The sequence below is a fragment of the Siniperca chuatsi genome, linkage group LG19 (assembly GCF_020085105.1).
Source record: "Siniperca chuatsi isolate FFG_IHB_CAS linkage group LG19, ASM2008510v1, whole genome shotgun sequence".
NCBI lineage: Eukaryota > Metazoa > Chordata > Actinopteri > Centrarchiformes > Sinipercidae > Siniperca > Siniperca chuatsi.
Window position 1 is genome coordinate 24,212,124 of NC_058060.1, and position 27,540 is coordinate 24,239,663.

Here is a 27,540-nt window from a genome sequence, read left to right on the forward strand (position 1 = left end):
ATAATAATAATAATATAATATATAAATAGTGATTATTATATTCTTATTTTGGATTTAAGATCTCCACAGAAATAAATAGACATTGGTTTATGAATCAGAAGGGATTAAAGGGATTTCCTTGAGTTATCCTTGGGAGCTGTGCAATTAATCTTGTAACAACAGACACATAAAAGAGGCATTTCACTCTCAAAGAAGCCCTTCAGGAAAGGTGTTTTTTCTATGTGGATTGGAAAAAACGCTTGGCTGATTCCCTACGGATACATATTGTATTCCTAACAAGGTTATGGAAGTTCATTTTCATAATATATATTTTACTCCTGTCTTCTGCATAAAAGAAAGAAAAACTGTCATTAATATTTTTAAAGAATGCAGCATTATAAACACTTTTGGAATGATTTAAGCCACTTTACATTTGATAAATTTTAAATTAAATTTTTTTGTTTGTTTGTTGTTTTTTAAATTTGTGACATAATGTGTCAGTCTACTATAAAATACTCAAACAACCAACAGAATTGCAAAAAAAATTTATTCTCAAGCAAAATTCCTTAAAGCTGTACTGAAGCTTTGACGTAAATGGACCATACAATGTTTTGATCATATTTTCTGTATGTTAACCCTGCGCAGTGCATATTTATGTTATTTTGTATTATTTGTTTTTATTACTTTTCTTATCATTTACATATCTTAATATCATTGCTACTGAAACAGACCTCTGAACTTATATATCGATTTCCTGTATTGTTGTTTGTTCTGTGTTCTCTAAAGAAAGACAAGTGAAGTAAAATGTTAAACGTGCAATGGATTAAGTTCCTGAATTACGACTTGAACATTTCCACTTTGATCAACCCTGTTTATCGCTTCATTTGCTTGTTCGTGTGCACTTTTTGTTGTAACGTCCATATTTCCGACAGAGCCTGAAGGCAGCGTGATTCGGTGGCTGCTGAGCTGATCTTTGTGCGAACGAAGCGGAGCGGTCGCAGTTAGCAACGGGCAGCAAACACACACAGGGCAACGAAAGACGGCGGAAGAGACAGCTTTTGGACTCGAAAATCCACACATACAACGATTTACAGTGACAGCGACGGCCTTAAAATGGTAAGAAGACACTTCAGAGTTGTGAGCGTACGCCGGTGGCGCTATTTTCTTATGACAGTCAACCTAGCCAAGAGCTAGCTGGCTAATGCTAAACGGTTAGCGAACTGTTTTCCTGACTCATTATTGAACAGCCCGAGAGGCTAGGCTGCCATTTTACACCAACAACACAGGCAGTCGGTCCGTCCTGGCCCCCGCCGTTAGCTCGGCCGAGACAACATTTGTCTTAAATATATCGCAAACGCTACATCTGTATCTGAATGAATAAAAAAAAATAGTCCAAATAGAGACTGCACTTTGATTTAAAGCTAGTCCACCCAGCGCCAGGCAGCCAAGCTAACGTTGCTTACAAGCTAACTGGCTAATCGAGCCTGAGCAGCTAATGATAGCTAGCAGTATTGCGTAGCAGTGTCTGACGCCGTTATCAGCTCGGTTTAAGATAATCTCAACAGATATTTTAAAAAACTGTTAATGTATAGCTTCGTCGTATTTTGGGAGATGATTGCAGAGTCCTGATTTAGCTGACGCTGCCGCAGCTCGTCATTAAACTGAACAGATAGGCCCTCTGCCGCTTTAGTGATTTGAACCTGACACAGGGCTCCACACTCCTGGCATACCTGGTCTTCACTACTTTATAGGCCTGGAGATGTTGTTTTTATTTAAGAAGACAAGATTTAGATCTGCTGGGCGAAAATATTGTTGGTTGCTGACTGTCTCTTTCTCCTCTTTTTTTTTTATAGGGAGAACAAACACAGTTGGCATATTTGGTTGTTAATTTTCAATTCACATCCATTACTTTTTCTTTAGGGAAGTTTGTAAATGGTTAATATTGATGGGGCAGTCATGGAGTAATCAAGTGTCTTAGTTGACAAAGTGTAGGAGCCCTGCACTCACAATCAAATAATGTTTTATCTTGTTTTGTTTTTTTTTAAGCCATTTGCTCAGACAGGCATACAGTACTTAATAGTTACCACATTTAGTTATGCCCTGCTTTTCACGTTGAAAAGTCAATATCTAGTATTTTTGTACCAACATTGGCTGATATAGATGTGCATTTATAGACGATCAGATTGTTTTGGACCTGGCACAGGGCTCCCACACTCCAGGAATACCTGAAAGAGCCATCATATACTAAAATAGTCATTTCAAGGCCTGGAGGTGTTGGGAAACGACTTAGCTTCCTTGGATTGTGTTTTATTTTTATTTCCCTTGAATGATCAGGACGAGACAAGACAAGAAAATATTGTTGGTTGCTGACTGGCTCTTTCTCTTGACAGTAATAAGACAGCATTATCATTAATTTTAAAGTGAAAACCCCCTCCCACACATACGTGGTTGTCTGTCTTGGTTGACAAGGTGTAGGAGCTCTATTTGTCAAATGTTTTGTGTTGAATTTATTTTGTGCATTTGTATTTTTTTTCCAACTCAAATGTTGTCAATAAGCTACATTTAGGTTTGCACTTTTTTTTTTTTTAAGTACTATTGGCGGATATGCATTTATGGATGAGGCTTAGTACAAACAAAGTGAAGCGTTTCAGAAATACCTACCTTTAGTTTAGGAGATTCAAAGAAACATACTCTTTTATTATGTTTCTAGTGTGACTTGTGTAAGTTGACACAAGAGGAAAGAAGGTTATACGCTTTTACAGTCAAATAATAGTAATAAAAATAATACTAGACCTGTTTGACATTTGCTTTTTAAAGCTGATGTAGCCCAATACTGATGCTATGTTGATAGATCCGTCCATTTCTACAATAATACTAAGGAAATTATTAATATCTTACACCTATTTAAACTGAAAGTGACCCATCAGTGTAGGATCTTCAGTTCTTTTCATGGTTTTTATTGGGACTAAATGTGAATTATGTTAATATTGTTAGCTTGCAGCCCTTGAGATGGTGGCCAGCTGAATTTTTAAGTTGCCTCTATAAAGGGGGATACAGTTTTCTTCCAGTGTTTCTATTAAGTGATGAGGCGTAATTGCACATGTGTAGACACGTCTTATCCCTTCAGAAGCAACCTGTTGAACTGCGAGGATCTGTAGTGTTTGTGCAGACCTTAAGGTGGGTGTATGTTAGTATTTAGAGTCGTAAAGAACATCTACTGTAGGATGCTAATTTTGCATATGATAAAACGACTGCATACTTATCCATCTTTACACACATTGTTATTCAGAGGCCCAGTGGCAAAAGGCAAAAAAGAAAACGCTCTTATCCCTGCTTACATCTGCTCATATCTTGTGGAATTTGTCACTTTGAAGAGAAGCGCGCATGTTCAGTCAACCTTTATAGCATAAAATAACACAAAAATACCGACTGCACTGCTAGTTGTCTTTTCTTGACAGCTTTATTAATGTTGTGGAGATGTTGGTTTGTTACATTCAAAGAGTCCTTGTGCTGCGTCTTTGAGAGTAATGTTGCATTTTCTTATTTAATATAACGGGAAATATCTATTTATGGCGATTTTCTTGAGTGATGTTTACGTGGAGCACATGTTGCACCTGACATGCCCTTTCCCAACAGCTCACTCTCGATTCAACATCATGCCGGCATGCATGACTGAAATCACCCTGCGTTTGTGTTTGGCAGCGTAAAATGACTAGCGGTCCTTCTATTGGCCAATCAGCAGTATATAAACATGCTGTTAGCATTCGAAACGACGTGCTTGTTGAAATCACTTTGCTCCTGACGAAATCAAGATTTAAAGTCATGTCCGCCATGATGCCCTACCTCCTCCTTAACCCCGTCTGACCCATCCAGGTCTGTCTGCTTAATATATACAAGGTGCTGTGAAGTGACAGCGCTCGGGGCAGTGATTGTAAAGTCAATCCGAAGGGGCTGCAGTTTCTCTGCTCGGCTGCTTTTCTGAATGCTGAGCAGAGGCGACAGAAATCAAAAGCTGCTTACGCTAATGAAATGTCCTCCCTCGCTGCCTAACCGGGCACACGATCAGTTCGCGTACAAACACACACACACCTTACAAGCGTGTCAGTGCTCAAGAAGTGCTCATCACTGTGATTCAGATTCAGCTGAAGCTTTATTGCTCCTCGTGACTCACCCTCAGGGGTTTTTTTCTGTCACCAAAACTCAGATTGAAGGAAGGAGATCAAATCCTCAAATCAAATTAATTGGTGTGTTTCTGTGTCTGACTCTTTACTGTGTGAAAATACATGATTGATGGCAGTGTTTGTGTGTATCGCATTGTTTGTGTTGTAAATGTAGGGTATTAGGTTGGCCAGGGTAATCAGATTCACCACTCGGAGCTTTTTTTTTTCCCACGAGCGCCGCTCTTCCTCTTTCTTCCTCTCTCTCGCCACCGCTCCCTGCATCCTTCCCGTTCAGCAAATCCCTCTCTCACACTCGACTCTGAGGCGGACACACTCTGGTTTCTGCATTTGTGGTAACACCTACTGCACTACAAGGGCAGTAAAAACTTATTCAGCGTAGAAACCCCCAGCTGAACACAGGTGAGGTTTGGCTGTTCGGTTTGTCTGCCAGCCACGTTGGCAGGTAACCAGTCAGCACCTAGAAGTCCTAATATGAAAGTCTGCTGGGATTTTGGCGTCGTCGTGCTGCTATGAACAGCAGATAGCAGGGTAAGAGCTTAAATGTGAGGGCCAGATGGGCAACTAAGCAATTTGTTAGTATTAATTTGTTTTCCCCTGCTGGTTTTAAACAACAGGATGGCGTGCTGGTCTCCCCTCTCTGGTGGTGCCAGTCATTTTTAGTGCTTCAGGCTGTGTAATCAGTCATATTTATAATTTCTCTCTCCTCCTTCAACATCTTGAATATAGACTGTGATGCCCTCAGGGGACATCAGTCACATTAATGTTTTTAACGTGTTTAATATTTGGCGAAAAACAGGGTGACATGGAAATAATTGCACGTAGAGATGCACCTGTCCCAATGCTGATTCTGATGCTTCAGATCAGGGTATCTGCCAGTACCGAGTACCAGTCCAATACCAGTGACCTCTTCTTGACGTGGAAATCATTTTAATGTAAGGTACCATGAGGCCAGGGATTGCTGTTGAGCTAAAAAAACAAAACAAACTGAATGTAAGTGATAGCGGAGTCACTAAATTTATCATGACATTGACAATGAAACTGTACCCAATCCACTTAATTAGGTCAATATCAGCACAGATACCGATCCGGAGTATTGGATCGTTGCATCTCTAGGGCTCCAACTAACGATTGTTTTCATTATTGATTGATCTACTGATTGTTTACTAAATTAGCCGATTAATCATTTTGTCTATGAAATGTCTTTTGTGGAAAAAATTACCATTTATAATTACCCACAATTTGCAAGTTGCTTGCTTTATCTGGCCGACAGCCTTGAACCCCAAGGATATTCAATTTGCTGTCACATGTGACAAGGAAAAGCCAGTTATCAAAATAGTATCATAATAGCTTATTAATTTTCAGTCTCAACGAATTGATTAATCGCCTAAATTGTTTCAGCTCTAAGGAGAACAGAGATGTTATATTGCTTCTCCTGGCTAAGGGCTAAATATAAACAGACCCACTAGACTGTCAGCGGCATTTTTTGACAGACACATATAGGCTAGTTGTTCCCTGAAACGAGTCCCGACTTTTGAACTTCGCTGCCTTCCTGCCGCGTGTGAAGGAGGAACTATGCGACCGTGGCGCCATTGTGGATGACCAGGCATTCGATTCCTGTATCACAACAAACTTTCTAGAAAAGTGCCGCTCAACAAGCCGTCCACATCCCGTTAACTCCTGGTCACATAGCCGTGGAACTGATTACAGGTCAGATCCTGTGGTGACGCACAATTTAAGACCCTCTGGCGTGGGGGATCTGAAATCTGATCCCAGCGCTGCTGCTGTGAAGGGCACCTTTCTTTACCGCCATTGAACAGAAGGGAGAGAAAGAACGCTCTACCTTGTGTTGTCGAATGGCCACTCGGAGGTATTGTCTGCCCCCGGTTGCCATGGCAACTGCCGGAGCACCTCAGGTAGGGCCAGCCTTTCTGAGTTTTAACAAGGATGGCGCTTGGAGTGGAGCGGAGGCTGAAACAGGTCTGGAGTCTGGGCCGAGCTGTGTGGGCTCGCTGCCGGGAGGCCCAGCTCTGCATCCATCAGTTAACCAGCATCCTAATCCTGTATGAGACACTGCTGCTGAGCTAAAGGTCGGAAATAAACACCTGAGATTGCAGTAGTTGCAAGTTTTTCTTGAGTGTTGGTGAAAGTTTTTTCCAGATTTATGTCTCGGCCTTATGAATATTCTGTGGATGTTTAAAAGTTAGCTGAAACGAGACTCTTATATGTAAATGCCTTATTTAAATTCATGATAACTTTTAGAGATCAAATCCAAATCGCAGATGTAATAATAATAATAATAATAATAATAACATCCATTAAATACATGTACATGCAGGATTTAACACGTTGTGGGAAGGCGTTCACAAAGTCAGTGTGCATGCTAGCGTTACCCTTCTGACTCTTTACTTGAGAGGGTGTTTGTGTGAGATGTTGAACTTTGCACAGCTCTGCCCACCACTCGCTTCCATCCTGTGTGAATGTTTTAAGCTGTTAAGCTGCAAAATATAGTTTATCCACCTGAAAATTACCTCCCATGACTTGAAGCTGCTGCTAACAAGATTGTGACAATCTGTTATGATGAATACAGGAAATTTAAAGTATTCTACTTAAGCTAACAACATTCACTTTCATTTTATTAGTGAGAAGTCAAGCCATGAAATGAGATTTAACTGTTGCACACATCCAATAATGCCGACATTTAACAGTTTGTTCATCCTGTTGGGCACATCAGCAGGTCACAGTCACACTGAGGAGGTCTTGTTGTGTTAAAAAATAATTTAACTGTCTGGTTAGAAAGCGAGAGTTTGCAGATTAACTAGCCGCTGGTCCTTTTAGACCCAGAATCACTTCCTGTGCTTGTGCTGGCAGGTGGTGGTAGCTGGACGAAATGCCTTGTATTGCTTAATCCTGCTGGGTGAATATAAAAGGGCTTTATGTTGCACAGGTTCTGAGTTTTGCATTTGGGAATCTAGCTCTGGTCGAGTCGTGGCAGAAATCCTGTTAACCTTAGGGCATTTCTGATTCGAGCATCTGCCAAAGCCTGAATGTTGCAGCAGGTTAAGCAGAAATGTGGTTTTGTGTGGTTGTATCACAGTGGCAGCAGGCTGCAGTGCTGTGGTCAGTCTGTGGGAGCGGGGGGAAGGGATGCCGGAGGAGACAGGTTGGGCGTGGAGAGGACGACTGATGAAGGCCGAATCCAGGTCCTGATGTGCCTGCAGCTTACTGCTGTGTCAAGGCTTTTCGTCTGCCCAAGTGCTTCTCTTTATCATCTTGCCCGTAGCGTTGCTTGGAGAACTAGAAAACATACTGCAGTATTTGAATTGAAAGATTGTACCGCACAAGAGTTTTTCTACGACGAAGAAAATTAATATAGACAGTTGTTTCTGTCAAAGGGAAACAGGAAGTTGCTCTGGAAAAATACGTCTGCTGCTGAAACGAAATCGACAGAAAAATTACTCACCAACTATTTTAATTATCTATTAATCGTTCAAGTCATTTAGCAACCAAAAATGTCAAACATTCGCTGGTTCCAGCTTTTCAAATGTGAGGATTTGTTGTGTTTCTCTGTTTTATATCTTTGCTAATTAAATGTTTTTGGCTTTTGACTGTTGGTCAAACAAATTTGGAGAGGTCACCTTGGGAACTTGCGATGAGCATTTTTCGCTATTTTCTGACATTTTATGATTAATCAACAGATTTTCAGCCCTAAATATGTCCTTAATAATTCAATTCTTAATAGTGCTTCACATGAATTAAACATTTAGTTTTGTTTACAATCTATTTCATGTTAATTTGCTTCAGTCACATACTTTGTTGTGTTATTGGAGTTGTTTTCAAACGGAAACCATGATACTTAAAACAACTTGGTCCTCAAGTCGTTTTTGTATTTACATGTGTGGTAGAAACTAGAGCTGAAACGTTTAGTCGAACAGTCGAAAAAAATTAATCAGCAACTATTTTGACACTTGATTTTTCAAGCTAAAATGCAGAACGTTACCTTGTTCCGGCTTCTTAATTTGAGGATTTGCTGCTTTTCTTTGTAAATAGTAAATTGAACATGTTTGGGTTTTGGACTGTTGATCATCCCAAAAAAAAAAAAAAAAAACCCTTTCAATTTGAAGGCGTCACTTTGGGCTTTAGGAAGATTTTATGGTCATTTTATGTTTTCTCAAACAAGATTAATTGGTAATGAAGCTAATTTTCAGTTGCAGCCCTAGTAGAAATAATAATCAGTTTTCTGTTCCAGTATAACGAAATTGTTACCAATATTATCAGCTTGCTGAAAAAAGAAATTGCTGTGTGTGTGTTTATTTTCTGAACAACCCATATGAATATCTAAATATAGTTATGTGTAACGAGCAACTTTTCACAAACACACATTTGCTGTCCTAAATTAAAGACCCATATTTCAGTATTTTGTTTTCCCACGCTTTTGTAAGTAGCAACGGCTTTGTAGCTGCCTTATCACTGAAGCTGCTCAGACGGCAAGTGTTCATTCGCCGTCCGGCATCAGGACTCGTCAGCGGGGACAGGAAGTAAACAGAGCAGGTCAGTCGGCTTCCTCCCCTCTTCCACTGACAGACTTGGATCACGTCCTGAGTCTCTGGCCCTAATAGCTGTGAATGGCCAGTGACGGGCAGCGCTGCATGCCTGGTCCTTCTAAATATAGCAGCGCTGCCTACATGATGTACACAGCAGTTTCTGCCCGTTCTGCCTCTCTCTAGTCTCTCGGTTTCTTTTAGGCTGCATTTGCACTGCAAGGCCTCAGTTTTTCCTTTTTGAAAGACTGTTCTGGGATATCAGTCTGAACCTACAGTGATACGTAATAACAACACGTGTCATGTCTCTGATTGGTACCTGCATGTTTTAAACACAAACTTGTGTATCTCATTAGTTTAATCAGCAATTTTTCTGTCCTCCCATTTTTGTTTTCATGCAGAGCTACGAGAATGATCACAGTCGCCTCAAGCAAAACACACAACTAATTATCATTTTCTTTATCAGTTAATCTGACAATATATATATATATATATATATATATATATATTTTTTTTAAGAATAAGTTAATAGTTTAGCACATAACATAACATGCCCAACAACATTTCCCGGAAGCCAAGGTGGCAACTTCAAATAGCTTGTTTTGTCTGGCCGACAGCCCCAAACCCTCTGACGTTCAGTTTAAATACTAATACAGCAAATACTTGAGAAGATATTTTTTGCTTGATAAATTACTTTATGTTCAATTTTGACTAAACGGTTAATCAGTTAATTGTTTAATCTCTAATTTGGATTAGATTACCGTGAATCCATGTGGGGCATTTTGGAAATGAAGGCAGCTTTTTAATAACAACATCTGTGACACACGAAGGGAAAATAATGTGGATTTCTTTCATGTGTAGTATGAACATAACCTTAAGGCTTTTCTCGCATCAGAATTACAGAATTTCCACATTTCAAACAACAATTAAGTTTCATTTTATACTCGGGGAAAAAAAAACAAAAACCTAAATATTAAGTCTAGCATTTACCCTGAGCAGTGTTTAGTAGTGGTTGGTAATGAGCTTTAGGTTGTTATTTTTATCTCACAATTTAATAACATTGTTGGTAGACTGTTAAACAGTTGAATCACTAAACACACTGTTCTCTCACTCTGTCTGTCTGTCTGTACTTAATTTAGAATAGATTAAGGATTTTCACATATCTGTTGTTCTGTTTTTCAGCGTCCAAAAAGCCTAATTGCTTCCACTCCGCTTTATTTTAGTAAAACAATAAAACATGAAAAAGTCCAAGAGGGTGAAAACTTTTTATTGGCTCTGTATGGGCAAATAATCTGCACAGATATTCATGTTTGGTGTGAAAAGTCTTCGTCTTTCTGTGTTTCATGTTGTCACTCTGTCTTTGTCTTTGTGTCTCATTTCCCCCCTCCCCCTCTCTCTGTGGTTTGAAAGTTGTTGATGCTGCAAACTCTGGCGTTCATTTACCTTCTCCTCGTGTCCTGAAAGCAGGGATGTAATTACAGCTTTGGGTCTGTCAATTAGCCTTAATGATGTGGTCCCCTTGGACTGTCATCAGTGCCACTGTGTTAAACCAGCTGCATTTACTCTTGTGACAGTGTCACAGTCATGTGAGTCAAAAGTAACAGAACTCACCTGCAAGAGCCCAGTGCAGCACCTGGATGAAAAAGAGTTTGGCTGCATTTTGGATAACTTAATTAGCTTTTTCATGACAAAGGTGAAGTATTTAGTAGATACTGGGATAATGTCCATCACCCAGAGACTAGCTAACGTGAGTGGGGCGAAGCACCGAGCTCCAGCCCTAACAAACAAGAGCAGCTGACCAGCTCGCACTGCAACGCTCTACTAAACTCGAAGAAAATAACTTGATGCACAGTTTCATTTCAAAAGACGTGCGTCTGTACGGCGGCTTTACGGCAGTACTAACGCTGCAGCATAGAGGCTGTTCTCCACTACTGGAGATATAATGTTAACAACAACACAGTGGCGCGCTCCGCTCTCATCTCAAGCAATTGATGCAGTTGAAGTGTCTTTTAGCAGCATGATAAAACAACTATGCACTACTTAAAGGTTTGGATGAGGCTTTTGGACGAATGCTTGAAAGTAAAAAATTTGCTCGTAGTGGCCAAAAAATGAACTTTGTAGATGAGGGAGACTGGGAACTGACTTGACTGGACTGGTGACGTAAATCAGGGAGGCGTTGAAGTGGACTAATCTGTCATTAGCTGAGTGACGTCAGGGTCTGGTCAGCATCGTGTCTACAGGGATCAGAGCCAGGTGTCAGCAGATAAATCCATATAACCTACCTGGCTAACTACTGACACAGTACTGAGGAAACTGAGGCTTCTCTAATTGATGTTTGATTCTGGGATTTGAAATTAATCCTGAGAACTGTTGAGTCTACTCTTAATCCATATTTTTAGCTTTTATGTATCTTGTTTCCTGGCAGTAACAAAGCTAAATCAGAGGTCGCTAATCAAAATGAATTTTTTCTTTACCTTATTTCCTTTGCAGGTCATCTGGTGAGGAGTGCCAAAGCTTTTAGGTGGAGGAGTGGCAGACAGCGCCACCCAGGCGTGCAGAGTGGGACTCCATCCCGTCTCACAACCGTCAACCAGCTTCCCGAAGCGCTGCTGCAGCTGCCAGATGGACTGCGCACTCTGAGAGCAGAGCGAGTCAGGACCGATATCAACCGAGGAGAGGAGCCGGGGGGCAAACGCTCACCGGAGCAGGAAAGGGAGGGAATTGTTCGGTAGGGAGAGGAGAGGACAAGGGGCTCCACGATGTCGTCAAACAGGACCCAGAACCCCCACGGACTGAAACAGATAGGCCTGGACCAGATATGGGACGACCTGCGGGCTGGCATCCAGCAGGTGTACACACGGCAAAGCATGGCCAAGTCACGCTACATGGAACTCTACACGTATCCTGTGAGATCAGGGAAGGTTGATGCTGCGAGGCTGTGATTATAGCTCTGAAAACGATTACTCGATTAATCTATCAGTTGCTTGATTGGCAATTAATTCGCAAATGTCTTCTATAATAGTAAAGAGAATATATTTGGGGTTTGGACTGTTGGTCAGACAAAACAGGCAATTTGAATTATGTCAGCATGAGCTTTGGAAATTGCGATGGACGTTTTTCACTATTGTCTGACATTTTATAGGAAAAAAACAATTAATTGAGAAAATAATTGGCTAATTAGCCGAACCACCTACAAGTCTAAGCTTTAAGAACAATCATATATTTGAAATTATTTACTATACTCTCTAATTTATTGCCCTGATAGCTGATGCATCCTACAGTTTACCTGCGAGGCTCATAATCTCACCTACAGACTGAATTTTTAAGAATGAAGTTCAGTGATGGTTACCTAACAGTGGCACTTATTACACAGCAAATATTTAGCAGTATTTTGCCAGTTGTTTAATCAGTAGCCACCCTCGCTGTGTGTTGAAGTGTATGTAATGGCACTGGCTTGCTACTTCCTTCTTTCTAAAACCGAAACCTGATTGCCCAGATAATGAGTTACAACAGAAGAACACCCTGCAGCCCAGAGTCCTGGAGAGAGGAAACAAACCTTTGCTTCAAAATATCATCTTGTGCTTTACGTAATTACTAATCTAATTAACAAAAATTGTATGTCAAAGGAAGTATTTATTTTAAATACATTTGAGGTTTTCTCCACCACAGTGTTTTTAAAGTATTATTCAAAAAGTAAGGATACTGGAATCGTTTTTTGTTAAACAATAACAGTGTTGTTTGTTTAAAGATAACAATCATAATAAAAAAGAAAAGGCGATTTTTGTAAACTTCTGGATCTTCTGGAACCAGACTTACTTATTCACCCTTTAAACAGGCAAATATAAAATACACAGTGTGCGTGATGTGAGTGTAAAGTACACAGAGATGGATTTTCTCTGAGGTTGTTTGACAACCTCACTTCCTCATATGCACCTTTCCAGCACTAAAGGATGTCATCATTTCCCTGAAGTACAAAATGCACCCAGCCATGTAAGCTCAGAACTGTAATCCTATCCTGTCGGGCAGAAAGAACAGCACTAATTTAAACTATATACAAGCTAGAATCTCTGATTCACACATTTGCCTTTCAGAGCTTCCCAAGTCTGCGTCACTAGTCACCAATTATAGCGAGCTTTGTTGTAGTTATAGAGTTATGTTCTGTATAAAAGAAAGAATAATCTTTTATGGAGTAGAGTACGCTCCTCAAATAGTTCCTCATGACGTTACAAGCAACCACATGTGAGGAATACAGCGATCAGTGCTGTTCCTTTGTTTCATGCTTCTAAAGATCAGCTGTTTTGGAGATGAGTTTAAGCTTTATTTAACGTCAGATTTTGGTAACACGGTTTCGTTTCAACTCTAGTGAGAATACCATAGTCTGTGATGTATAGTGTCACTGTGTTTATTCCTTAACCCTCCCCTCAGACATGTATATAACTATTGTACCAGCGTCCACCAGTCCAGCCAGGGCAGGGGCTCTGTGCCTCCAGCCAAGCCCTCCAAAAAGTCCACCACTCCAGGTGGGGCTCAGTTTGTAGGCCTGGAGCTCTACAAGCGACTCAAGGAGTTCCTGAAGAACTATTTGACCAGCCTGCTGAAAGTGAGTTCACACACTTCAGAAGGCCTCATCACTGGGACGTTTAAAAAAAAAAAGAAAATATATATATATATATTAATTAATTTTGGTATAATTTTCCGCCCGTCACAGATACTGATACACCCTCTAATGTTCTCTTCCTGTCCGTACTTTGTCTTTCTCTTGCCTCCTCCCTGGTTTTCACTCCAGGATGGCGAGGATCTAATGGATGAGTGTGTGTTGAAGTTTTACACCCAGCAGTGGGAGGATTACCGTTTCTCTAGTAAGGTCCTCAACGGGATCTGCGCCTACCTCAACCGCCACTGGGTCAGACGAGAGTGTGACGAGGGACGCAAGGGAATCTATGAGATATACTCGGTACGTCTGATATCTGCATGGGCTTCTGTTTTGCTATCAGCACTTAACAGATGCTTGTGGGGCATGCTGGTCACCGTAAAGGTTAAGGGAACACTGAAGGGGTGTTTGGATATAAACAGGTATTTTTAGTTTCTAACCTGAATGCTTAAACATGCTCAGTTCTGTTTGTCTGTCTCAGAATTGAAATGCATGTTTTTTTGTTGTTACAAAGCATGAAAGATACTAACAACCATCCAAAGTTGCTGTGCAACACCCTCTACCTTTTGTACTACTATGAACTCAACTTCAGCCGTCATTAACATTAGCTGTTTTCTTCCCTGAGGACAGACCTTAAGTAGTGATACACTTTGGATAATGTGAAAGGGTTAGCTGATATAATTACAGGTCTGACCCATCGAAATGCTGGGCCTAATATCTGTGCATTAGCTAATGAGTTCCTTCCCAGGATGTGTGGGATATTTGTCTGTCTCCTGCAAGTTATTCATGATTATGTAAACACAAGATACAGAAAATGGACTTTTCCCAGGGAGACGGAACTTCAAAGTAAGTGTCTTCTGTCGTGTGGATTGTATTCCTCTGAGAGCCGAAGCTTTCCCAGCATTTCGCGGTCTGGACTCCTCACAGAACCTCTGTGCTTCATGTTTGTGTTGATACAGCATCAATTTAAAAGTGATTTCTTTGCCGTTTTAAGAGTTCTGAGCCCTTAAAATTCACCATACAAGACCTTGAAAGTCATTTAAAACTCATTTAATTTGATGTTGAAGCATTAAGTGGTGTTATGGATCATACTGGTCAACAGGAATGGAGACAAGTAACAAACATGCAGCCCGAAGTCTTGACCTTTTTGTTAACCATCTCATTCCTCTCCCCTCTTCGCCCTCCCCTCTCCTACACTGCCGTTTCCTCCCAGCTGGCACTTGTGACCTGGAGGGAGTGTTTATTCCGACCCCTCAACAAACAGGTGTGTTTGGTTTCTTTTTATAGAAGTGGAGTGAGAAATAATAAAATGGCACAACACAGTGATTACGTTTATGTGCCTAGTACTTCTATTCCCGTGTGCACTGACGTGATAGTGAGCAGCTGTAACAAAACAGTTTCCCCTCGGCGATCAATAAAGTATTTCTGATTAATCTTTCCTAATTTACGCTTACAATTAAAGCTTTTATTTTTGTCATTGTGCGAATAAGTAACATGAAGTAAACGAATCTCTCTTTTTCAGGTAACAAACGCTGTGCTGAAGCTGATAGAGAGAGAGAGGAATGGCGAGACCATTAACACCAGACTGATCAGCGGTGTGGTCCAGTCTTATGGTAGGTCAATAAGTACAGTGAAGAAATGAAGAGACACAAGCCCCTGTTCTTGGCAGACATTAGATAGAGGAAGTAGAAAGTCATATACTCGTAACTCTGAGCTCCGTAAGTCCACACAGAGAGCCAGACTCGTAACAGTTAAACTCCTCGATAAAAACCAGAGTATCAAATTTATTTTACTGTTGTTGGCCCTTCAACGAAGTGTGAGCCACCACATCTCTTCAGTGAGAGAGATCTGGGATAAATGACTTAGTTGAACTGAAAATATGATTTAATGTTTAAATAAATTCTGAAACGAAAGTAAAAAACTAGTTGTTGTTTTTTCTGCAGCGGTTCTCATGGATCCCACTGTAGTTCAAGTTTTTACTTTAACCACACTGAACCTTTAACAAAACCTACCATCATAACTCTAACATAACTATTTTAAACCTATATACCTAATCTTAACTATCTCAAGTCTTAAATCTAAGCACAGTCACCTTTAACCTCATGCTTAGGACCAACTCTCAGGCCTGGAAGTCCAGTTTCAGCGCTTCTGCATATAACCCTGTAGGATCTTTAATTCTGCTTTCTCTAGCTGTGATCATGAATATACCTCCGTCGACAGTCATCAGTCAGTGGGGAGGACATTGATATCAGGTTTGATTTTAGGCCAACGCTATCCTGATAGATCTGAAAATCTAATTGACAGATGTCGTCTCATGTAGAACATACAGGAATTGTTAAGAAATGAGTACAGGTATATACGATTTACACAAATTGAATGATTTTGTTCTGCAAGTTATGAGATAATGTCTAGCCTGACTTGATTAACTAGTCTCAAGTTACGGCTAAAACTGCCTAAATGTATTTCAATACCACAATTTGTTTTTATGTTTAAGGTTTTTCGTTCATGAAATGTGATGAATATCACTAGATACTGAAAGTCAAGTCTGGGTGCTCTTTGGAGTATTTCTCAATGTCTGATCTTGTATTTAATGAAGTAACTTTTTACTCAGATGACCATAAACTTTTAGAAATGAAAACAGTAAGTGTCATTTAGTTATTCCTCTTGACAATACCTCACTTGACTTACAAATCTCTAAGTGACCGTGAAATTATTAGAAACGAGTAAAGATTTAATTGCGTTCTGTAACTGCGAAGGTAATATCTATATATATTTTTATGTGGTTCCAATCTTGAAAACATTTCTGAATGTGAAGTCATAGTGAAGAGTTGCAACACCACACATTAATACCTGCTCCCGTGTCTCGCCTCTCCTCCCTCTCCAGTTGAGCTGGGTCTGAACGAGGAGGACGCCTTTGCCAAAGGCCCCACGCTGTCCGTGTACAAAGAGTACTTTGAATGTCAGTTCCTCACTGACACAGAACGTTTCTACACGCGTGAGAGCACAGAGTTCCTGCAGCAGAACCCTGTCACCGAGTACATGAAGAAGGTAGACAGTCTTTCCACTTCAGCTACACATGAATGAATGGACTCAACGGGTTCATAGCAGATTTTATGAAAGAGTTACTTGTTCTGTTGCTTTTAAAAGGTGGTTTTAAAACTGTGACATTTAAACTGCGAGTGAGGGTGACGATCTCGTCATAATAAAGAAATGACTGTTCTGTGTGCGTTTTCCCTCAGGCGGAGGCTCGTCTGCTGGAGGAGCAGCGGCGTGTACAGGTTTACCTCCATGAATCCACCCAGGATGAGCTGGCCAGGAAGTGTGAGCAGGTCCTCATAGAGAAACACCTGGAGATCTTCCACACAGAGTTTCAGAACCTCCTGGATGCTGACAAGAATGAAGGTAAACCTGCGATTTTCTGCAGTGTCTGCTGGCCCTGCAACAATTGATGCAGCTCAGATTGACTGAACAGCAACATCAGGCCTCCAACTAACGATTATTTACACACAATTAAACCAGGTGATGGAAATCTGTTTTTGTTAGATTTATTTATTTTTTTTAAACTTTTGTTTAAAATCCGATTTAACTTTTGGTTGGAAATGAAGCTGAATCCCTAAAAACAAAAACTTACTGCTTTTGTAGGGTTGGATATTGATAACATTGTTTTAAATCAGAATGCTTTTAAATCCTTCATCAAATCTAATTAGATCTACACCAACATTTGTAACTAAAGTTATAAACCATTTCACCAACAAATGGTGACTTCAGGTTTCAGTTTCAGCCTTATTAACATTCAGAACCTGCAGCGAACTGAAAATTTGATGAAAAGCAGAAGGTAAATATGTATCCTACTCATTGAAATCAACAGCTGTGGCCTACTGGCTTTACACACTCAATTTTAACTAGCTACTGATTCAGAATTATTAAGTTGATCAACTCAAGATGTTCATAGACACGAAAGTTTAGCTGGGAGATTCTGCTGAAATCGACGTGATCAGCTGACCATTTCTCAAGCGAAGAGTCGCCATTCTGTTGGTCTTGTAGAAACATAAAAATGCCCCGTCCACAGTCATCGAGCGTTGTTACAGAGTGATGTTTCCTTTCCCTCTCGAACGATCTCTGGCCAAGTACAGACACCGACTGTACTGCAGAGAACACATTAACCAAAAAGCCAAATGTTTAATTTTAGCCGTTATGGTGTTAATGTTAATTGGCTACAGATGATGTAATCTGCTGCAGGCGACGTTTGTCATTTAAAATGGTGAAAGTGACAGTCGACGTCATCGTCAGTGCCAACTAAAAATAAGAAGCCTGCTACTTAAATGTTTTCTACGTTCTTATCAGTACTAAAAAAGAACGAGGGGTTATAAAAGATTCGATAAGAAATGAATTAGTTTTGGAGTTTAACGAATCCAGAGGAGATCCAATTTGAAACTGGTGTCCAACCCTACTGCTGTGTGTGTGTGTGTGTGTGTGTGTGTGTGTGTGTGTGTGTGTGTGTGTACTTACACCTTACTGCTAGTAATCTCTGTTGCTGTTGTCGTTGCTTAACAAGGGCACCAAATTTTATTTAAAAGGTCAAATGTTTTCGACTAAAATTCTCACCCCTGCTGATGACGCTGTTGTCGCTCTATCTCCTCTTAGACCTGGGCCGGATGTACAACCTGGTGTCGCGGATCACAGACGGTCTGGGTGAACTGAAGAAACTTCTAGAGACTCACATCCACAACCAGGGCCTGGCCGCCATCGAGAAGTGCGGAGAGGCCGCGCTCAACGTACGGACCACTTTTTCACCTCTGATAGCAATTCTCACTAGTTTACTTTAAACGTGTGGACTAACAAGAAGATACTGATCCAAACTTCCTTCTGTGTGGACATAGACAGTTTGTTTGGAGTCACTTAACAATAAGAATAGGAGGCATTAGACAAAATGTTAGTGGCATTTATGTTCACAAAAATGTACAGGAAGCACGTAATGTCACAAATGAGACATACCATTTACAGTATAACAATGTACATATTCAGCATTTTTGTGCATTCAGATAGCTTTTAAAGTAGTGTGTTACAGCTGATTTTTCTGCTGGAGATAGTTTAATACTTTTTAGTATCGGTTTGAAATACATGTGCTGCTGGAGAAGTTGAAGTCAGGAGAGAACTGGGAAAAGAACTTGAGGCTTTAGCAAAAAGTGTTCAGTCCCGATCAGCCACATTATCAGCATACGCCGTGCTGATCAGTCAAGAATTTTGGGCCGAAAGTAGGAAGGTGAGGGTAGGAAAGGTGTAAAAGGCGTGTATGTTTCTTCCAGGATCCCAAAGTGTACGTTCAGACCACCCTGGACGTCCATAAGAAGTACAACGCCTTGGTCATGTCTGCCTTCAACAACGACGCCGGCTTCGTGGCAGCACTCGACAAGGTCAGCATTACAGGAGAGAATCAAAACATCTGATAAGACGTCAGACGAGGCAAAAAATCTGAGGACTTTATTATTACTTTTTTCAGGTCTGATTCTAACGTGGTTGGTCTCTTTTCACAGGCATGTGGTCGATTCATCAACAACAACGCCGTCACCAGAATGGCTCAGTCGTCCAGCAAATCTCCTGAGCTGCTGGCCAGATACTGCGATTCTTTACTGAAGAAGAGGTAGGCGATGTGTCGTGTGTGTGCACCTGAAATACAGAAGTGATTGCAGTTCCGTAGCTGTCAAAAACATTTAGAGCTCATTATTGTAATTGTCTTTTTAAAACTACCAGGGTGTTTATGATTTTCATTCAATATTGAACAAGTCAAATTGGCTGAAACAGATCAATATGCAGAAAACGTGTATCCACTCAAGATCACAAGGTCTTCATCCTCCAGCCGCTGTTCTCAAGATCAATAACAAACAAGCTGTCAAGCTCAACCTGTAGTCCAACATGGACAGGAAGTCCTAAAGTGCTCAGAATAAAGTAAAGTTTGCTCAGATGTCATGAAACTGTAGATGTGCTGATGGCTGATAGAAGAGAGTAAGAAGCCCTTGAGTCTAGATTGTTTTTATAAACTGCTGTTTCCAAGGTCACGAATGAACTCAAGGGACAGGGACACTGTCTGCAGCGCACACAGCAGCGCTTGTTTTCTCTTGACAACCTGTTATTCTGAGCTGTCCTCACCACCTGAGGCAAATATAAACTGTGTGTTTGTTCTGTAGCTCTAAAAACCCAGAGGAGGCAGAATTGGAGGACACACTCAACCAAGTGGTGAGATACTTTGACCTGAGTGTTTGCACAGATGTACACATGTACAGTATGTTTGTATTAATGTTGCAGCAGCAGTTTCACTGGAAAAGTACCACTGTACTACTGACCTAGTTACTTATGTGTTATCTGTTGTTCTGCAGTAAAGAACACTTGATTTTCTTTCATATAAGACAACAGTCTGTATATGAACACCATAGTTTTTCCTGACAAATTCTATAATTGTGTATTTAGTCAGAGTTACTGTGCAGTTAAATAGTTTTCGAAGTGGGACGATGGTATCTGAGTCGACATTGACTTTTGCCACCATTTTGTCTTAATAACATCTTATCAATACATCTCTAAATGTATTTCTTAAAACATTTTTTTATTGAAGACAAATGAAAAATGTGTACAGAGATCGAAGATTCACATTTTAAATGCATTTTTATTGTCGAAATGCATGTATGTGTTTGTGTCAGTACATGGAGTATACAGCATGTACAGCTATAGAGCAGTACTGTACAAACAGGTGTACTCGGGAACACTAAGGTGAGTTTTTGTCTCTCCTCTCTCAGATGGTTGTGTTCAAGTACATCGAGGACAAAGATGTTTTCCAGAAGTTTTATGCTAAGATGCTCGCCAAACGTCTGGTCCACCAGAACAGCGCCAGCGACGACGCAGAGGCCAGCATGATCTCCAAACTCAAGGTGCGACTCGCTCCATCACATACCGACAAACCGCAAAGAGCTCCCACAGTCCGTCTGCATGTCCACGATAACACTGAACTGTCAGTTTCTGCTTCCTGGCAGACTCAAAACCTCAGACTGAATCTGGTTTTGTTCTTGTTCTTCTTGTGCAGCAAGCATGCGGGTTCGAGTACACGTCCAAACTGCAGCGAATGTTCCAGGACATCGGAGTCAGTAAAGACCTGAACGAACAGTTCAAGAAACACCTGACCAACTCCGAGCCTCTGGACTGTAAGTAAACGCACGCACACACACACACACACACACACACACACACACACACACGTAGTGTTCTTCAGGTGTTTGTCTGATGCTCTTAGAAAGATTCGACAGCGCCGTTCATCCTCCAACCAACCGTCACACATCTGCTGAGCCCTGATGGTGTTCATCATGATTTTTCACTTTATATACACTCAGCTGGCTCAGACTAATGCAGTCTGATACAACAGTCCTGCAATAAACCCTCAGTTTTTGTTGAAACTGTTTGAGAGAGGTGTTGATTCAACTGTGTGATAATTTCGGATGATGTAGGTTTACCTAATAAACTGGCAACTGGGTGTATTTTAAGATATTTTGGGTGTATAAACACTGCATTTCAAATCAGATTCACTTCAGTGTTTCCCCACAGTGTGTTGTTAGGAAAGAGTATTTCTCTGTGGAATAAAATAAAGATTCAGAAGATGTTGCTTTCGTTGTACAGCCTGCATTACCACAGCTGTTCGACGACTCAGAACAGTCACTGCTGTCTTCCGAGAAAGAAGCGAGAGGATTGTGTTTTGTGGGAAATACATAGAAAATAAATTCACATGCTGTGAGACGTCAGACCAGACTACACTTTAAATTTACCAGATTTTACAGGAATTTAAATCGGAGGGAAAATATGCTGAACTCTGGTGTATTAAAGCACGTAAAACCCACATGTTTGAGTGGAAACAGATTTTTTTCTGTGTGTGTATCTTACAGTGGACTTCAGTATCCAGGTTCTTAGCTCCGGGTCTTGGCCTTTCCAGCAGTCCTGCACCTTCGCGCTGCCTTCTGAGGTAAGACTAATTCACCGTACAAACCCAGTCCTCACTGTGCAGAGTAGGTTTTATGAGCCAGGTGCATCTGAAATAACATTCAAGTAAAATCAAAATCTGTTACATAATTTGTAAAAAGCGCATAAGCATCCAGGAAACAAGGCTTTATTCTGTTCCTGCTCTGAAAGAAAAAGTGTTGACCTGCTGCAGCAGTTACAAATGATTGTTGATACATAGTTGAACTTCCTTTAATAAACAGAAGAAGGCTGCAGTTTTTCTCTAGAAATCTAAATTATAGTGAGAAACTTTTAGCTTTTAAAGCTCATAATGAGTCTGGTTTGGTTGTTAAAGCACCTTTTTATGCTCTTAACCAGGAGGACTCAGATACAGTCTTACATTTGATCCCCTGTAGTTTTGTTGAATGAGCAGCAGTCCTGTCAGGGACCCCCTTTAGCTGGAGACCTCACTTGAATCTTCTCCACGGCCCCTGAAGGTTCCTGGACCCCCAGTTTGAGAACCACAGCTCTGAACTCTCCTCTTTATCTCTTTCTGTGCAGCTGGAGCGAAGCTATCAGCGTTTCACGGCATTTTACGCCAGCAGACACAGCGGCAGGAAGCTGACCTGGCTCTATCACCTGTCCAAAGGAGAGCTGGTCACCAACTGCTTCAAGAACAGGTACAGTGTTTGTAAAGTGTTAGAGCTCACAGGTAGGGGGCGCTGTGTGGGTGACGTTATTACAGCATCAGATCAGACTGTTGACTCTGTCTGGTCTTATCAGCTCATGTTTGACTGTATGATGCAGACCGAAGGGTCTGTTATTGCTTCATTACGTGCTTTTATTCTCTGTAATAATCATAAACCTGTAAGTATTTGAGTTATTACTTGCTCATGAACAGGAACTGTATCGATACTTTTTCATTGATTGATTGATCCGTATTTTAGTCTTGAAGTTAAATAAATAATAAAAAATGAAAACAGAGATGTACGTAAGTGCTTAAACAGCCACAAAATGATGAACCAATGTCAAAAAAGGATATTAAAAATGACCCAAAAGGCTTATTACACCTTCCCTTTTCACAATCCAACATTTACTCTATGTGCATCTCGTTAATAAATAAACATACGATGATAAACACTTTGAAAACATGGTCATTCTGCAGATCATTCACTGCAGACTTGTAGTTTGGGAGCCATAATTGTAGTAAAAATACATTTTCACACAGTTTTCCATATTCTTAGGTACACCTAGCTAAAATCACTGCTGTCTAATACAACTGTAGTTTTACCCTGGTGTTCATAATAATAATAATAATAATAATAATAATAATAAATATGGCAACTGAGTAAAGTAAATGTGTAGTGAAACTTTAAGTGCAATAGTAAAATAAAATAAGGATTTAATGCCTGCTTACCATGCCGAGACAGTTTAAAATATATTTCACATTTAAACACGATGATGATTTTCATCATTTTGTTCATTTCTTGGCCGTTTTGATTATCTCAACGCAGCAACTCTTCAGCTATTTCACCGGCCAACAAACATTTTATAAGAAAACGTGGAACCCTCTGGATGATGTTTGGCGCGTGTTGTTTTAGCCGCGGTTCGTTTTCTTCGAGCTGCCGAGTTCACGTGACTGCTGGTGTCGGTTTTTCCGTATTATGAAGCTCGTTTGGCAGATACTAGAGACCAGCTGCGGAACAGGCCGTGCTGTTTGAGTCCGTTTCGTACTGAAGCCGCTGTCGTTTACAGGTACACGCTGCAGGCCTCCACCTTCCAGATGGCCATCCTGCTGCAGTACAACACAGAGGACAGTTACACCGTCCAGCAGCTAACCGACAGCACGCAGATCAAAACTGTGAGCACAGCATTTAAATAACTCGCTCTGCTGAGACTTAAACACTGTCTTTGTGAGTAGAAATGTTTCGTTTCTCTGCTAACTGATGTTTCCCTTTATTTTCAGGACATTCTGGTTCAAGTTCTGCAGATCTTGTTAAAATCGAAGCTGCTGGTGAGTAAAACAAACTGTCTCGCTCCGTTTTTGGTCTTTTTCCTTCTTTGTCAGTCATATTTTTCACATCAGTTCGGGCTTAAAGGTGTGCATTACACACACATTTACCTCAGAAGCTCCTTTCAGACATGCACCCGTTCACAAACCAACATGTCGGCCTCGTGTCTGAATAAACACCCTGGTCACTTCTCAGCACGGCTCAGGTGTGAACTGAGCGAGAGAGATGCCTAATAAGATCACTGTAATGAATTAATATTCCAAGAAAATAAGTCACCAGTTTAATAAACACTGAAGCTCAGATCGGTTTATTAAGAAAAGGTTGATGATGACCAGCACTCTTCATTTCCAGTGTTCATTCCTACCAACTGTTGAACAAATGAGCTTTACATTCAGCATGTGGGCATATTAAGAATTAAACGAGTCCCGACTTCACGTCCTTGGACTTTATAAACGTTGATCGGTGGATTCTCTGCGAGCGTCTCTCGCTCCCGATGGTCGTTAAGACTCCAGTGATTCGGCCTGAGAGAAAACAGAAAACCCTTTTCCCTCGCCATCAGGACTTTTCTAAGTGCCCCCTCTCATTAACATAACTCTGAAAGACAAAACGCTGTAACAGATGGATGAAGCCCGTAATGTTTCGTGTTAACGGATGTAAAGACATGCAGCTCTTCTTTGTTGTTCTCATTTTGAACACCAGATGGCGCCAAACAACAGCTTCTTCTTTCATTGTCAGTAACCGATGTGTAGGTGACCTTAATGAAAGAAACTCTCCTCACACTTCTTCCAGAAATAAATGTTGTCATCCAGCAGTAATAATAAGAAAATCAAAGTCCAGACTTTTCACCGTCACAGTTAACGAGCTTGCTGTGACTGTATTTTAGTGTTTAGTTTCACTGCAGGTGGATAGTTTTAGATGCTGTCGAGTTTTAATGTGTAGGAAGGAAACGTTTACAGAGCAGTGTGGTGTCTCGATCTCACCTTTTAAAATGAATAAATGTTCAGATCACTCACGTCACTGATGTCTGTCTGTCTGTCAGGTGATGGAGGACGAGAACGCCAACGTGGACGAGGTGGAGTTCAAACCCGACACCGTCATCAAACTTTTCCTCGGATACAAGAAGTGAGAAACTTCTTTGTGTCTTTCTGCTCGTGTGGAGCGCAAAACTGGAAATCAAAGATTCACACTGAATGCTTTTTGTGCAAGTTTGTGTGTCGAGTCTCAGAAACACTTTATTTTTTCTCCACCGCAGTAAGAAACTGAGGGTGAACATCAACGTCCCGATGAAGACGGAGCAGAAACAGGAGCAGGAGACGACTCACAAGAACATCGAGGAGGATCGAAAGCTCCTCATTCAGGTGACTGTTTGCACACACAATATTAAAGGTTTAAGCTCTTCGGTCTTTACCCGCGTCGAGTCCGAGTTCCCCAAAGCCCTTTTTGTTTTTTGCAAGATTTCCTAGAACCGTCTTTAATTTTTTAGATATAATTGTGACATTCATTTAAGCGCACAGTATGTAATTTCTGCCACTAGGGGTCTCTCACATCAAAACGATAACAGAAGACGTAGTTTGACGACGTCGTGAAGTAGCGTGGGATCGTGGGAGTTGTTGTACAGCCACCATTGAGCTGCCACTAACGCTTGCTCAGCTTGTTTCTCTGATGACTGAAGATCCAGACGTCCGATGGCTATAATCCTTCGTCGGGTTAAAATGAACAGTTAAAACAACCACAGCGTTGACGCCGTTGACAGGCGACCAAATGAAACGCACCGTTACCTTAAAATTACGGCTTTCTGTGTGTTCGAACATTGTTGGAAACATTGCGGATAATGTAAGTTCACAACTCAAAATGTGTAACATAGGTTTGTCGTTTTTTTAGACATTTTAATGCGGAAAAGTTTCATAATACATTTATTTGATAACAAACATGTAAATTACTGTTGGAAATCCTCCAGTGTATGTAGAATAAGACCGAACAGGTGAATGTCGCCTCACGCTGCCTTTAGGTTTCACTCTGTTGTGTTACATAGCACTGATCGTGTGTGTGTTGGTAGGCTGCCATAGTGAGGATCATGAAGATGAGGAAGGTCCTGAAGCACCAGCAGCTTCTGGCTGAAGTCCTGAACCAGCTGTCGTCCCGATTCAAACCCAGAGTCCCCGTCATCAAGGTAACACACACACACTTTATAGTAACTTCTTGGATAAAAACGGTGATATTCCCGTCAGATTGTATTTTTCAACTTGATGACGCATGATTAGCTCTTTTGTTGCCCAGATGGAAACATCTTGTTAAAGTCTAAGTTTATCTACATTTTTCTTCTTGTCAACAAACCTCACGTTCAGACTCAAACCAGCAGTGAACGTATCTGCTAACGTGTGTGTGTGTGTGTGTGTGTGAATCACAGCTGATCTTCTTCCTCCATCGTTGTCCAGAAACTATTAAAACACATCAGCGAGCCGCTCTGCTGCACTGGCTGACATGTTCCTTCATCACCACGAACACACACACTGTAGTTTACTCACTAGAGTCACCAGATGTGGATTCATCCGCCGCTGAAAATAGTCCCACACAAATGCACCATTTCCTCCTGTTTGATTAAAAACTACAGTGGCCAGCTGTTTTTAAAGATTTACGTCTTCAGGAGGAACCAATGGGTTCCGAGCTGAGAGCCACAGACAGGAAGTGAGACCGTATTGAGAGACGGACTAACATGTTGTTGGTTTTGGTGTTTTCATGGGATTTGTTGACAAAAGGAAAAATGTAGAATGATGCCAGATGTAAGGTGTTGATTTTATCTTGGGTTTTGTCTTGTGGACAGAAATGCATCGACATCCTGATAGAGAAGGAGTACCTGGAGCGAGTGGACGGCGAGAAGGACACGTACAGCTACCTGGCCTGAACGCCGCCCTCCCTCCCGCCCGCCGGCTCTCCTCAGTTTTATTTTTTATTTGTTATCTTCATTTTGTTTTGTTTTTTTAATTTTATGTCTGAGTAATAAAGTGAGGATCCCTCTGAGCGGCGGACATGTTGTGAGTGTGTCGCTGACCACGTGACCGCCCCGATATGACAACCAACCACCAACCTGAGGGGGAGGAGGGTGTGAACTTTCTGCTCTCTCTTCAGTGATGAAGGAACAAACACCTCTCATGTTGAGACTGGGAAACCCCGTCTACACGCTCGCCTGTCCCGTCCCATCTGTAGGACTCAAACGTACACACTTCCTTGTTGTCATATTGTAAATAACAACCACAGACTCTAAAAGGAAAAAACAAACCCTACTCCCTTCTTTACATAGCGCAAATGTAATGAATTAGCCTACAGCCAATCAGAGGAGAGCCGCATCCAAAGGTTTCTGCATGCTACTGCCTACCTGCACCACAGTGACCACAAAAAAGATTAAAAAGTAAAAATAAGAGTCGAGTCACTGGGCAGCCGACGCAGTCCACCGTACGACGACACGAAATCGACGCCGGTCCTGTAATTAAAGTCTGCGACTGAACCAGAGGAGGTGGTGAGTGTAGAGCCGCCATTCTTTATCTGCTGAAGTTGTCTCTGTTTTGGTTTGAGGTCGGTTGGGTTCATGCAGGAGGCCTGTTTCATTACTGAACGGTGGACATTTGTATAGTGTGGTTCATTTTCTAAATGTGTGATAAATAAAAACAAGGAAAGATTTCTCTAACGCTCGCCTCCCCTGAGACTCTGTTCACACCTGAGACACCGTCACCTGTGCTGGAAGAGGGGTGCAAATTTAAGCCTAGTTGTAATGTGTGGCTGTTTATTTTTTCCCTTTTAACAGATTGCTGCATAAAGTCGTGCTTCGGTTTCTCTCTCGTCTTCACTGGGTTTTATTTTGGAGGGTACAGGAAGTAAGATTCCCTCCGAGGTCTCTTTCATATCGAAGCATTACGAAAGGATAGGCTCGACTCAAATGCCCGTATGTTGAAAGAGTTAATGTTTGCTGTGATCGTTGCGCAACTACACCGCAAAAGACGGAGGACGACGTCCACCGTCCTCGCTGTAAAAAAAAAAATACTTTCAGAAAGTTCAGCTGGCATTAAAAAGGCTCCTTTTGAGTCAAAGCAAGTGAGGATCTTCATCCTGGCAGTCGCATGTAGATCTGTTTTGGGAAACCTAGAAGGGCGAAGGCTGGAAGATATCCACTTGATTTGTCTCATTAGCTTCAGCTGAACTTGTATATTTAC

The 27,540-nt window shown here is 41.1% G+C and overlaps 1 protein-coding gene across 1 annotated transcript; it reads left to right on the forward strand.

Annotated features, from left to right (window-relative positions):
* The first annotated feature begins 903 nt into the window (after nt 1-903).
* LOC122866431 (cullin-1) lies at nt 904-27,017 on the forward strand. The gene is made up of 22 exons (XM_044176076.1): nt 904-1,095; nt 11,189-11,597; nt 13,124-13,298; nt 13,485-13,652; nt 14,563-14,613; nt 14,872-14,962; nt 16,234-16,397; nt 16,589-16,751; nt 17,994-18,124; nt 18,656-18,763; nt 18,884-18,990; nt 19,535-19,583; nt 20,138-20,269; nt 20,422-20,539; nt 21,272-21,348; nt 21,885-22,003; nt 23,079-23,184; nt 23,290-23,337; nt 24,375-24,457; nt 24,588-24,693; nt 25,392-25,505; nt 26,157-27,017. Exons 2-22 carry the CDS (start codon nt 11,458-11,460, stop codon nt 26,235-26,237), a joined length of 2,331 nt encoding a protein of 776 aa, XP_044032011.1. The 5' UTR covers nt 904-1,095; nt 11,189-11,457; the 3' UTR covers nt 26,238-27,017.
* The last annotated feature ends 523 nt before the right edge of the window (nt 27,018-27,540 follow it).

Coding starts and splice junctions, on each gene's coding strand:
- LOC122866431 (XM_044176076.1), top strand. CDS start 11,458: ATGTCGTCAAACAGGACCCAGAACCCCCACGGACTGAAACAGATAGGC. Junction 13,299..13,484: donor ATTTGACCAGCCTGCTGAAA/GTGAGTTCACAC, acceptor TTTTCACTCCAG/GATGGCGAGGATCTAATGGA. Junction 18,764..18,883: donor TCGTGGCAGCACTCGACAAG/GTCAGCATTACA, acceptor CTCTTTTCACAG/GCATGTGGTCGATTCATCAA.